We start from the raw sequence: 13,786 nt of genomic DNA, 5'->3' as shown, positions 1-13,786 counted from the left end.
GCAGGGCGTGCTGGGAAGGGTACTGGCGCGGCCCCAATAACATGCCCTTGACCTCAGGTCCTGACCCCGGAGACTGCCCTTCTCAGAGACACGGCTGCCCTCCTCGCTCCGGCTCCTGGAGCCCAGGGAAGAAAAGGCCGTGACTCATCTTCATTTCAGGGTTGGCTGAAGTCAGGGCACTCGGCTTCAGGTCCTCGTCACAAACATGCTGCAACCTGGGCAAGCCTCCCCCTCCCCGTGCCCTTCTGAGAGTCTAGAAGGTACCCCAGGCCCCCTCGCGCTCTGACATTCATTTAGGGTGACCCGCTGCCCTTTGCTCTGTTGTCTTAGAGCGTGAGCTTCTTGGGGGTGTGGTCAGTTTCCCTCCCATGTTCATCGGCGTAGAGGGAACCCCCAGTAGTGACCACCATTCCTCCATCCAAATGTTTCTAAGACCTGCTGAGGCTCTTTGGTAGTGAGCATTCCCATCCGGAACAGGGTCTCGGCCATTCCGCTGATGTCACTCAGCGCTGTTTCCTCATCTGTGTAGTGGGGAGAACTGCCTGGCCGGGGAGCTGTAGGGGTCACAGGAGAGAACATAAACTCTACAAACTGAAGCTTCCACCTCTGCCCCCCCCACCCCGCCTCCGGATCAACTGGATAGACTTGGTATTACGAGAATAAGTGTACAGAAGCCACACCCCAGGACGTCTCGGGGCTGAGGGGGAGCCCGTGGCTGTGCCCCCTTTCCTGGGCTCTGCACGTATCTGTGCTTCAGAGGGGCGGGGGGTGTCCCCTTGACCCCAGCAGAGCTGCCAGGCCCCACAGCTGCACTGCCAACCCCTCTTCCACAGGCCCAGGAGCCTGAGGCACCCAGAGGGCAACGGTGGGGCCGACGATGCAGAGGCAGCGGTGTCCTGGTGAGATCAGCGCCGCGGAATTAGTCAGACGGGATCACCCTGAGGATCCTGCACTCACAGCCAGTGACTCATGCCGCGTCCAGCCTCACAGGCGGAGAAGCCAGCTGAGGCGGCACCATCTCACCTCGCCCCACAGCACACCTTTTAAGGAGAGGGTGCTCCAGGCAGCTCAGAGGCCTTTGCCAGCCCTCCTCCACACCTGCCCGGGGCGGGTACAGGGGCCAGACCCCCACCCGGGTTCAAATCCGGCATGGCACTTTTCAGACGTGACCTTGGGCAAGTCAATTTCCTGGAACCGGTGCCTTCACTTGTAACATGGAAATAATTCTTGCCTCGCAAGAGAAGAGGAACTAAATGAGGCAGCATGTATGCAAAGCGCTTGGCAGTGGGCACCTCTTAAGGAGCGGCAGAGGACAGCGGGAACGGCCGGGCTCGGGAATCAGGCGGCCCGGCTCTGAATTCTCGCCCCAACCCTTACTCGCTGGGCGTCTCTGAGTTACTCAACTCTGCATCAGTGCCTCTTCTATAACGTGAGCTGACGCTGCCTGCCTTGTCAGCCAGCGGTGAGATTAGGATCACACACTACCTTCTGTAAGGCGGTGGGGGAGGTGCGGGCGCAGGGCCAGCCCAGGTGCCTGTGGACTTCGTGTCTTGGACAACGTCCCCACCCTCCCTGAGTGGGTCTCCTGCGTGAACGGGAGCGATGATCAGTGCTTGCCTTGTGGGGCTGCCGGGGGGGCGGTGCTTAGAACAGGGCCTGGCACCCAGGAAGTGCCCTCTGCGCACTGGCTGTTCTTATTCATCTTACACACAGCTCTTGGCCTTTCTCCACGAATGCCAGTTGCTGGTTTACTTCCCTCCCACATGCCCGTGACAGATCCCAGGCCTGCGGCCTTCCAGAGGCCACAGGCCCTGCTTCTGAGCCAACTCCGCCCTCTGGTGCCAGTCACAGCAGCCTTCCCAAGGCTCAAAGACCCTGCGGTAACACAGGCAGTTCCAATAGGGACACCAAGGACACTGAGAAGAGTGCACACAGCACCCTAGGGCCAAAGGGAAGGGTGCCAGGATACCCCTGCCGCCTGGCACCCAGCGAGCGGGCATCTGAGCTGGGCAAGTGAGCCAAAGGGCAGCTTGGCCACATGAGGAAGAATAGGGGTGGGCTTTCCCAGCTGGTAAGCCTGGTGTGCCTGACACCCTCCTCCACGGGCCAAGGCGGGGCTGGGAACAAGAAGGGGCAGAGAGCCTGGCCCTGAGGCCTTGGAGTTCCTGTGCGCACACACACAGGAAGGACAGCCCACCTCCCAATGGGCTGGGGTGGGGAGAGGGGCAGGCCAGGCTTCTGCAGGAGTGTGGGCCCGTCAGCAGAAGAGGCCCCCTGAGGATCAGTTATAAGAGCTCAGGCTGCAGAGGCAACCAGCTCTGGGTAGAAACCTGGATTCTGTACCCTGACAGCCTCTGTCCTCATCTGCATAACGGGGACAATAGACACCCCTCTGCCTTACTTGTATGTAAAGGCGTCTTCAGAACGGTGGCCACCACTGAAACCGGTATAGTCACAGGAGGGGCTGGTCGAGGGCAAGAGGGTTGTGGGAGTCAGAGGAGAAAACAGGGGCAGAGCCTGGCAAGGGGCCACGGTGCTCCCAGGGCCCAGACAGAATGGAAGCCGTCGATAGTGCAAACCCTAGTTTTATTGGTCCAGTTCTTTCCGTGAAGTCTCCTGCTCGGAGAACCGAAGGGCCAGATGATGGTAAAGGAGGGTAGAGTCTCGAGCCTTTCAGAGGCAAGGGTTTGCAGGATGCCCCCAGCCCAACACACGTCCGCTGCCCCGGCGCCTGGGAGGAAAGAGGGAGGTGGCTCTTTGGGGGGTGGGGGTGGGGGTTGGACACGGTAAGCTAGTGCAGGGCCCAGGGTCTGTTCTTCACAGCGGGAGGTAGACGGGACCACATAAAGTTCTTTATTACAGACCTACAAAAAATGAGGGAATTATGTATATTACTCTCACTTGTTTGGGTTTTTTTCCTTCTTCTTCTTTGTACAAAACAGCAGCAGGAAAGAAAAATGCAGGAGGCAGATGAGCCAGGCACCGGGGTTCAGATCAGAAGGGAGCAGGGAGACCAAGCCGTTACTGCAGGCTGGCCCCGGGACTCTGTCCCTGCAACCTGGAAGCCTGGCGACCAGCCCTAGAGGGAGCAGACAGAGAATGGGTGGGGAGACGTCTGTCCCGGCTCGGCGGCGGCACTGCTCCTTGGGCAGCCACCCTGGCGGTCAGCCGGGTTGGGAGCACTTGAGGCTCCTGTGTTTGGAGACCTGGTCTCCAAAACACGGGCCCACGGGGGCCAGACAGAGGGAGGAGGCGGGAAGGGCCAGCACAGAAGGGCTGTGAGTGCTATCGGGGTCCCCACGGGAACACGGGGCCCAGGCGGGCAGGGGCAGTCAGGACGCTTCCCTGCTTGTCAGCCAATCAGCTTCTTCAGGAAGGCCTCCAGCTGGTCCTCATCCTTGATGCCCACAAACTTGTCCACCACGTCTCCATTCTTGATGGCCAGCACAGTGGGCACAGCTGACACCTAGGTGGAGGGGACAAAGGAGGCCAAGTCACTCAGAGGTGAGCTCTTCTTGACCATTATTCCCAAGCTGTGGGGAGAGGGCTGGTGGTTCATGCAGGGCAGTGAATGCCCAAAGCCACGGGTGGGCCCTCTTGCCTTTGCGCAGGGGTACGGCAGGGCCTGCAGGTCCGCCCCTGGAGAAACTTTTCCACTGTGGGCTCCCAGCAGTACCCTTCCTCCCCCAACTGTGTGCCTGACTCACTGTCCCAGTGGTTTGGCTGGAATGACAGGAGAGATTAAAATAACCCGTGCAGCTGCAGGCCAGAGCTGTGGGCAGGGAGGAGCTGAGGGGCTAAGAGAACTGCCCCGAGGGGCGGCCTGGCACACGGGGACCAGGAGAATCGGAATCCTGGCCTTGCCACTCATTAGCTGGGCGCCTTGGCCGGGTCACGCCAACTTCAGAGCCTTGGCGCCCTCTTCTGTGAAATGGGGATGAGTTTCTATGGTGCAGGTCTAGGACAGGGATTAAAGATTTGGATATAAAGCTGAGTGGTCAGGAACTCAGGCTCTGGGGCCGGCTGAGCCAATCTCAGGCCATTCTGGGCGAGCCATTTCATCACTCTAAGTATCAGTGTTCTCATCGGCAAACGGAGATACTACTGGGGCTTATATTAGCGGGCATAGGGGCTGAACGGGCTAATCTCTGCAAAGTCTCAGCACAGCGTCCTGCACTTGGCACGGTGCCCGGCACACAGTGGGCACTCAACAAATGAAGCCCACGGAGGGCACGTCACAAAAGGAAAACCCAGGGCCCCACGCAACCTCTTTCAGCTCCACGCCACGATGGTTAACAGGCTCCAGAAATTCAATGACTCGCACTGGGCAGTGTGGGAGGAGGGGCTCAGCCTTGTGAACCTAAATTTATTTATTAGGGCGGCTGGACATTCTTGGCCTGTGAAGCATTTTCTCAAGCTCCCCCAGAGGACCTGTACAGATCACGTGGTATGTAAATGAGGCCCAAGACCTGCTCTGGCATCGCGCGTACTGCTGCCTGGCCTCCCCACCTGGCACTGTCGGCATTTGAAAAAACTATATAAGCAGAACAAAATAAACGCAGACTTTTCTAACATACAAGTTAACTACAGAGTAACAACAGCGATTTCTACAAAGGTACCAGTTCTTCACGTGTCCCGAGTGCTGTCCTGCCCATGAGTCACCCTGGGAAGCCAGAGCTAAGATTTGGAACGTTCTGACTGTGCATGTCAGTTACAAAACAGAAGCGCGGGCCTGACCGGCCCAGTCTCAGTATGTGGCAGGCTGTGCACCTCTCTTCTAACGGGCTTTGGGGACAAACACAACAGGTAAGATGACAAGAGTCCCTGTCCCTGTTAGTGCCTTCAGGTGCCCTCAAGGGCTGTCCTGGGGCTGCTGTTGGCGGCAGCTGACATGCTTCCCAGAGGCAATGTGCAGGCAGACCCATCTGGTGGTGGGCTGACCACCACACGTGCCCCTGCTCATGGCGCCACCACTGGCTCCGTCCTTCGCGCCCCTGGCACGTGTGATAGCACGAAGTGCAAGGCCGAGCACATGGCTGCCCCGTCTGCAGGCCCAGAAGGGGTCTTTCCAGGATGCAGTCCCTGGAGGCGCCCCCGGGCCCGCACATGCAGTCTCCTGCGCCCTCTACTGGTCTGTGGAGGCAGCGGCCTCACGTCCGGCAGCTCTGAACTGAGGCCCAAGGCTCAGGCATGAACTGCTCCACTTCGCCCATGCTGGATCCCATGCTGTCCTGTGCTTCTTTAACTGAGGTAAAACTGTATCTCAATGTCTGAGCAGTTGTCTAATTGTTTTTACCGTCCTCCCTCTAAACAGGACGCTGTGCTCACTGAGGTAGCTTGGAGTAGACTCAGTTCTTCTCCAGAATTCTAGATGATTCCCTTTACAATCACATTTGTGTAAACTCACACGTGTGCTTACACACGCACAGACCATGCTGTAGTTGGGTGTATAGCAGACACACTGCAACTGTATTTTCATGACAACCAAAATCTAGTCATTACTGATCAAGGGAGTTCTTTGAGGTTTGAGCCTAGATATACAGACAGACAGACAGACACACACACACACACACACACACACACACACACACAGAGTCGTGGGCCTGCAAGAAGCTGGATTTTCTAGGACACTTCAGGGATACCTGGGCTGTGACTGGACTTCCCTTACCCGCAAGGAGGAGGATGTGTCTTTGCTGACCCTGAGTCTGGTTCACAAATCTGGAAGGGCTGGTGCTTGTAAAGACTGCCTTAAATGGAAGTGCATAGGTCCCTGGCACATTCTTCTGGAAAGGCAATGTAAGTGTAAGGGGATCGCGGTGGAGCGAGAATTCAGCTCCCCTCTCAATTCTGGTGCCACTGAGGGAACCAAGAGGCCGGAGAAGAGATGAAAAGATGCGCTAAGATGCGCTGAGCTCCTGCTCGTGAAGCCACCTGGAGGCTTCCATGCTTGGCCGAAGGCCCCGGGAACTCAGGAGACGTAGGGGTATGCGTGTGTGTCTTCCCACCCACCTGCAGCCTCCCAGCCCACACTGCCACTGAGCTTGATGTCCCTGCCTGGTCTTCTCCCGTCTCACCCCAACTTCCTCCATTTGTGAAATGCAAAGGACCTCCCGAGGGACAGGCGGACAGGCACAGTGCTAGTTGTCACAGGAGACTGGTGACCTCCTCCTCAGCCAATTGCAGAACACAAAGGAAAAGGTCACTGTCACCCCGGCAGCCACATACTGGCGCTTCTTACGTGTCAGGGACAACCCGGAGCATTTGTGTGTGCTGGCTCATCAACTCCTGCCTCAACGTGGGCTCATTTTACAGATGAGAAGACTGGGGCTCAAAGGCTGAGTGACTAAGCGATAGGGCTGGAATTTGAAACAAGATCTGTGTGACGTTGCTGTCGTGACATCAAACTACATTATACCTCGGCCCAAGAGCAAGGGATTGGAGATAAAAACATTGAGTCCCTGCAGGGAGGGATGTGTGGGGAAGCATTAAAAGGATTTCATGCTTCAAATGAGAAAGGCCAAATGCTTTGTAGAAGCTTTTGGATACAGGAGGGTTCTTGGAAAAACTATTACTGAAAGAATCGAATCCAACTAGATAACATCCTGGAGAAGGCAAAACTACGGAGATAGTAAAAAGATCAGTGGTTGCCAGGAGTTCAGGCAGAGAAGGGAGGAAAAGGTCAATCAGAGAGGATTTTAGGATGGTGAAACTCTTCTGTGTGAGACAGTAACGGTGGATACGTGTCATTATCCACTTGTCCAAACCCACTCGCTGACGGCACCTCCCCTAGAAGGCCGGCCCAGAGCTTCAGGGCTTTTGCTCCTCGATGTTGGGTCCTGGATTCCCAGCAGTGGCATCACCTGGAAGCTTGTTAGAAACGCAGAATCTTGGACCCTTCTCGGACCCACTGTATCATAATCTGCTTTTTAACAATATCCCAGGTCATACTCATGTTTGAAAGTGCTGATTTAGAAAACTTTCAAACTAAGGGAATATGGTAATGACGGAAGTACTGTGCATTCCAGCTATGTGTTATTTCAATAATACTGAAATACTATTCAATGAACTGTCTATGAGGATATATGGACCATTAAAAATTCAAATAAAAAATTCAAATGAGGTACCCCAAATACTGACAGTGGTTTGTTTCTATGCTAAGATTATTGCTACTTGGTTGTTTTTATAATGTTGTTTAAAGGGCATTCTCTGTAAGATGAGAAATAAAAGGATGAAACTCCAAGTGTAAGGTGAGCAGCAGAAGCCCCAGAAGAAAGCATGAAGGTCCGCAGTCCGACCGCTCTCTCCCCAGGGTCTGAACGACTGGGGGGCACCCAGCAGAGGACCTGAGGCGACGGGGAGCAGAGAGCTCTTCACTCCGCCAAGCCAAGCGGTGCAGAGTGGCGGGGGGCACCCCAAGGCCCCGGGCCACTTTCCCTTCCCTCTCCTTTGGGAGAGGGTGAAATTCTAGGGTGGACAGTTGACTGAAGCATAGAGTGTGGAGGGAGGGGAAGAGGAACCTGTGTGAGGAGGGAGACTCACCCTGAGGGTGTGTGCTGGGCTTGGGGGTGGCAGGAGAGCTTGGGAAGAATTATATTCCCTGAATAACTTAAAGCAGTTTCTCCAAGTCCATCCACCATTCGGAAAAGGCCTTCAGGCTTTGGAGGAAGCTGTCCCAGGAGGTACTATGGATCTCTTAGCTGAAACTTCTTCCTCAGACTCTCTTCAAAACAACAGGTGTGAAGGAAGGAAGGAAGGAAGGAAGGAAAGGGGTCGGGGAGGGGTCAGGAAGAATCCCCACTGGAGCTTCCTAAACCCTGCAATGACATCAGCCCAGGACCTGGCAAAACCAGGAGGCCGGGTCCAGGGGACGTGGGCCCAGCAGCCTTGAGGAATTTCTATATGACGCCGTACTATGTGGACAGTGGACGGAGGGAGAAGACCCTACAAGAGGACCTCTCCCCCACCTCACACTTCCCAGGCTTAACCACAGGGCTTCAGGGCCTGGCCATACATCACCTGGCATGCAGGCTCCCTGGAATGCAGGTGGGGTGGTCTTGGGGATTCTCACCACCCGTGTGGCCACGGCTGGAGGAACTGGGTTATTCTTTTTTGTATCCTTACAGCTACTACAGTTGCTGGGACACGGTCGGTCGGTGCTCAGGATGTGTTGGCCTAAGTTCCACTGCCTGAGGCTGAAGCTGAAGCTCAGGAGGGAGGGAGCCTGGAGCCTGCCCATCACCCTGGGGTGCCCAGGACTCCAGCCCTAAGCTCACACCAGAAGACCACAGCCTCACTCCCACAGCTGCCGTGGGTCTCTGGGGGAGGGAGGGGCAAGCAGTGAAAGCTAGGGGCCCCTAAATGGTCAGACAAATACCCCCTTGACTGGGCAATCAGTGGGAGAGCTTTTGAAAACAAAAACAAAAAAAGTACAATTCATTGCTTCCCTCGAGCCCTTGTGAGCGGCCCCCGGTCACCCAGTGCCATGGATAGTCTTACTTTGGTAATACCCCCCAACCAGCTGCAGTCGTCGGCTGTGGCTCCGCCTGCCCAGCATCTTTTCCCTTTGCCTCTGGTCAGCGCAGCCGGCTTTTCCTTTGAGTGACCACCCCCAGCCCCAGCTCCCAGGGCAGCCAGCCTATTCTCACCCCCGCCCCCATCCCTTTCCTGCCACAGGGACTGGCTGGAGGATGGGCATCTCTACTTTGCCTGGTCTAGAGAGAGTCGAACCGGGACTTCCAAACTCTGAGAAAGAGAGATGCCACCTCTTTCCGTCACTTATTACCAGGGAGGGATGAGGGTTCACTCTGGCCAGATCTAGACGTTTCAAGAGAACCAGAAATCTGGATGTTCCCGTAAAATCTTCTGAGTTTTAAATGACAGCATCTGATTCAGCATTTAAAAAAAAAAAACAAAAACACTTCGAGGGCCAGACCAAGCAAGCTAGTGAGCCAGATGTGGCCCACAGGCCACCAGGGGCGACCCTGGCTCCGGAATAATGCCATCCAGGCCCCTTCCAATTGGGCGGCAGTCGGCCTTCCCAGCTGGCTGTCCTCTCACCACTTGCTCGGCCCTTCACCGTGGCCATCCAGCCACAAGGGACCGCTCCCCTTTCTCCAACTACAAAGTGGCCTCCGAGGCCCAGAGGACGCTCCGCATCCCACGCATCTCCTGCCCCTCTTCCTCTGGCAAACCCTGCTCCAGGCACACAGGCCCTGATGTTCTGTGCGCAAACGCGTGAGACCCTGACCTCAGGGCCTTTGCAAAGGATGTCTGCTCCACTGGATCGCTCTTCCGAAGAGCGGCATGGTTCGGTCCTTACTCCCTCCAGGTCTTTGCTCAGCTGTCAGCTTCTCAGTGAGGCCTTCCCTAGCCCACCCTTTGAAAAAGGAAACCCTCCCCAGCCCTGTGCCCGGCACTCCCACCCCCAATTCCTGATTTCTTTTTCTCCACGGCACTTATTATCTAAAGCAGGGATCAGTGGCCCACAGGCCGAACCTGCTGCCCGCTGCCTGTTTTCGTAAATGAAGTTTTACCCGCACACGGCCACGCCCATTTGTTTAGATACTTTCTATGGCTGCTCTCGTGCTGCAAGACAGGTGAGTATTGCAACAGAGACCAATGCCCTGCAAAGCCTCAAACATGTACCACCTGTCCTTTAGAGAACAAGTCTGTGGATGCCCATTCTAAGATACTAGCATGTAGGCTCCGCAAAGGCAGGGATTCTGCCAGCTGTGTTCACTGCCACATCCTCACCACCAAGTAACAGCCCTGGCCTTGAAGGGACTCTGAACATGTGTCTGCTGAAGGAATGCACAAACCAGTCAGGCACAGGACAGCTCATGTCTCTGTGCTTGCTGTGCTCTCGGCCCTGCCTTCTCCGTGCATCCTTCACGGCTCTGCTCAGAGGGTCCCGCTACCGTGACACATTCCCCACCCCCTTTACTCCCCCACCCCAACCCCGGGGACAAGGAGCTCATCTGAGTTGTGCCAGAGTCATGTACGCCTGGCACGCCGTAGGGCTCACAGATGGATGAATCCATGAATGAGGGAGGGCATCAACTTCCCAAGATTCCGAGAAAAACCTGGTGTTTGGGGTCACACATCCCACTGCCTAAAGGTGGTGAAGAGAGACAGGAGGCTCAGAGGACCAAGGGAGTCACATCTGAAGTGCTCTGAACCCCTGAGAGCTCTAGAAAGAATCAAGACACCCCCTTACTGACTTCCTGGTGGCCCCCAAGACGTCTCCAGCTATCCCGTGGCCCCAAGCATCCCCACACCAGTTGCCCTGCGGCCATCCCCTGCCGAAACATACCTCATACTCTATGGCGAGGTCTGTGTGGTCGTCAATATCCACCTTGGCCATCACCACCTTTCCATGCTGCTTGGCCACCACCTTCTCTAACCTTGGCCCCAGGATCTTGCAGGGACCACACCACCTCGGAAGGGGAAGGAGAAGCATCCCATCACAAAAGCGCTCACCAATCAATCTACGGTTTCCCAGGACCTTCCCTTGACCCACATCTTTCCGAGGGACTGTCTGGCCTCATCACCTCTGCTTACTGTGTTTGTATATTAACCTGTAATGCTGACATGCCAGGTAACTCCAGGAGACTCTGCAACTGGGGAATTTTTACAGGTCCTGGATTTCTAAACCACGGGCCTCATCCTAAGACTCTCAGAAAGGTTATTTCACGTATTTCACTGTATCTAAAAGAAATCCCCTGTCATATAGGTGAACATGGGATTTGAAGTTAAAAGGTTCAGGTTCAAAGACAGGCTCCTGCCAACCAGCTGACTGTTCTGAAGCTTCAGTTTCCTCATTTGAAAGCGAGACTCTGGATCTAGAAGCTACGACGAGAAATCAATTAAGGCAATGTGGATAAATATGCTTTGTAAGCTGCAGTTACTTCAAACACCTCACCGACTCGGAACTAAGGGAACGGAAACCAGTAGCTAGGGAGTATCTACGACTGCCAGCCACTGTGCCAGGACCTTCTCAGCTTTTACTACACAGAACCCTCAACCCTGCAAAGGAAGAGAAAACGTCTTCCTAAGAAACTGAGGCCCAAACAAGTTACGAGACTTGTGCAAGGTCTGGGACTGCATCCAAGGTTGTGTTCCAAGTGTCTTCTTTTAGCCCCAGGTTACTCTGTGATCCCCCAGGCCCCGTGTCAACTGCCGTCACTGCACTAACACAGGTGTTGCCCTCTAGATGGTAAGCCTAGACTGTCACCTCTGAGTACGTGCCACTAAGGACACTGCCTGGCACTGAATGAACAAACTCACCCCCTGCTTCCTTTTTGGGGAAGAAGATAAGGCATCACCCCACTTTTCATCCATTTTAGAAGCCTTCTCCGGTATGCTCATCAGACCAGGAGGGCGGGACAGCTCTGCCTTTCACGAACCCCCGACTGGTGACTCCTATTTTATTCTCAGCCTTTAAACCCTCTGCATTCAGAGATTTTAATGAACTCACAACACCTAAAAACCCAGTCTGCAAGACCTTATCTCCTATCAAAGTGAAGAGAGGGAGGCAGAAGGACACCACATGGCCCGCCCAAGGCAACACAGTGAGTCAGAGAAAGAATGGGAAAGAAAGCAAAAGAAGTTGTCAGTGGTTTGGTTTGCGCAAAAGGCCTTCCAACTTCTAACTCTGGCTTCTTTCAGGATGCCCCATTCTGAGGGGTTTGTCCAGTAGTTTTGGAGTCAGGCGTCTAGCCAGGCCTCAAAGGTCCGGAAATGGATAAGGCCAGGCCAACAATCAGAAGGCCACAGACATTTAAATATCCCTAAAACAAACTCACATAGCACTGGAAAGAAACTCCTGCCCATCCCCTGCATGCCTGGGCACCACTGCGGTGGCACTGATAACTTTTTGCCAGCCCTTCCCAGGTTAGGTGGCAAGATGTTAAAATAAAATCAACTCTCTAACGGGCCAGGAACTGGTATACACCAGAAGTCAGATGATGCTGGAGGCATATTTTTCCTGCTTTGGTCCAAGCTGAAGATGACCGGGGCCATTCGGGCAGTGAGATACACAACCTAAGTGTTTCGCAGCACCAATCACAGTGAGTTCTGAAGACTGTTTACTAGTTTGTCTCCTGCCAAACTATACTTAATCTTTGAGAGAAGGGATTGGGTTTCATCAATCTTTGGAATGAGTCTACGTATGAGAAGAATCAAATGTAGTACTGAGACACAGCAGGCTCTCAATAAACAAATAGCTGAACAAGTGATACCCCAGTCTTCTGCCAACTCCCGGGACTCACTGCGCATGGAAATCCACAACCACTGGTGTCTCACTGTTGACAACTCGGTCTTGAAAGTCTGGTCCATCCTGGATGTTAAAGGTCGTTGTACAGACTCTGGTGGTGTATATTGACCGGGCTTGGCTGGGTGTTACTGTCAGGTTATTGGGACTGCGCTGTGGGGTCTGCAGGGCCCTGGACGCACGGGGCGCCCACCGACTCTGAGAGGGCTCCTTGCAGATTATGGAGGCCAGGAACCTCCTCAGGAGAAGCCGCTGAGCCATCTGTGAGGGGAAGAGACAGGAAGAGTAGGGGCAGTCAATACACCATTAAAAGAGATGTATATGGGAAACTCCGAGGCTCAGGTAAATCGTGACATGTCCAAAATAGCCCAATTATTAAATGAGAATCAACGTTGGAACCCACGGCGGTCTGAGAAGTCCTTACTCTATCGATTACTTTTTTTCAGTGTTTTAATGGGAAATTTAGGACAAAGGGGGTGGCTGTCAAAGGATCAGGAAAGAGGAATCGCAACAATTCAAGGAGGAACGAAGAGGCACGGGGTAGGAGGGGGGAACTAAAAAAGGAGGAACGTGTGTGTGGAAGGAACTGGACGCCACCAGGGACCCCGGCTCCCCGGATAGCAAGTTCCCCCAGCCCAAGGTCTCTGTCCGCTCGGCCGCCGGCCCGCACAGGAGTGCGCCAGCAGAATGCCTCAGCCGCCCTGACACCACCTCGCGCCACCCCCACGGGCCTCCTACCTCCCTGCAGCGAGAGCGGAGGCATGCACAGCGCGGCCCTCCCCACCGGTCAAGGGCACTCCTGTTGTCACTTCCTCAGGGGAGGGCCTTAAGCGTCACTTCCGGGGACAGGCTACCTAGAGGAAGCCTTTCTGCAACGTGACGGGAGGCGGGGGCGAAGCCTCAGTTAGGAATCGGAAGAGAAGGGCTGTTGGAGGGAGAGACCGGAAGAGGGGCAGGCCCTTAGGGAAGGGACCGGCGAGAGGGGCGGGTCCTCAGGGGGAGGGACCGGAAGAGGCAGGCGGGCCCCAGAGAAGGGTCCGGAAGAGGAGGGGAAGGAGGAGGGAGCGACAGGGAGGTACTAGTTGGAGGAGAAGGGCGGGAGGGAGGGCTGGTTCAGGAGTTTGCAGACTCTCGTTGCGGTATATGTCAGTCAGCATCGCACCCCTTCGTCTCATTGTCTCAGTGCGGCTTCGGAGTAACAAGAGGACGCTTTGTGGCCATTGTCTGTCACTTGCGACTGTATAACCTCCTGGTTTCGGGCAAGTCACCATGCCCCTGGGGGCTTCTGTTTCCCAATACGTGACATAAATGGCTGGGCTTGTCCTCCACCCAGGCTCCTCAAGCTTGTCTCTTTGGACTGCTGGGGAACTGGGCCCGGACAAGTTGCCTGATGGTGGTAGTACTTGGAGGGCCTGCCTTTGAGACCCCACAGAAAGTGTGGTGACCTGTGAACCTGCTTGGGCCTGGGCCTTGCTTTCACACCCATTGTCACTGCCATGGACAACAGGGGTCCAG

General features: G+C 55.0%; 1 protein-coding gene across 2 annotated transcripts; it reads right to left on the bottom strand.

Moving 5' to 3' along the window:
* Positions 1-2,567: 2,567 nt before the first annotated feature.
* Positions 2,568-13,162, bottom strand: TXN2 (thioredoxin 2). Of its 2 annotated transcripts, none has more exons than XR_004351918.1 (4): positions 12,270-13,017; positions 10,313-10,436; positions 2,902-3,466; positions 2,568-2,731 (listed from the first exon to the last, which is right to left on the bottom strand). XR_004351918.1 is itself a non-coding variant. In XM_032646750.1 (4 exons), the coding sequence occupies exons 2-4, from the start codon at positions 12,530-12,532 to the stop codon at positions 3,353-3,355; spliced, it is 501 nt and encodes a 166-aa protein (XP_032502641.1). In that variant the 5' UTR covers positions 13,010-13,162; the 3' UTR covers positions 2,570-3,352. The 2 variants fall into 2 exon arrangements, 1 of the variants encoding a protein (XP_032502641.1); XM_032646750.1 differs by having other exon boundaries at positions 2,570-3,466; positions 12,270-12,532; positions 13,010-13,162.
* Between the last annotated feature and the right edge of the window lie 624 nt (positions 13,163-13,786).

The sequence above is a fragment of the Phocoena sinus genome, chromosome 10 (assembly GCF_008692025.1).
Source record: "Phocoena sinus isolate mPhoSin1 chromosome 10, mPhoSin1.pri, whole genome shotgun sequence".
NCBI lineage: Eukaryota > Metazoa > Chordata > Mammalia > Artiodactyla > Phocoenidae > Phocoena > Phocoena sinus.
This window is presented reverse-complemented; position numbering and strand designations above follow the sequence as displayed.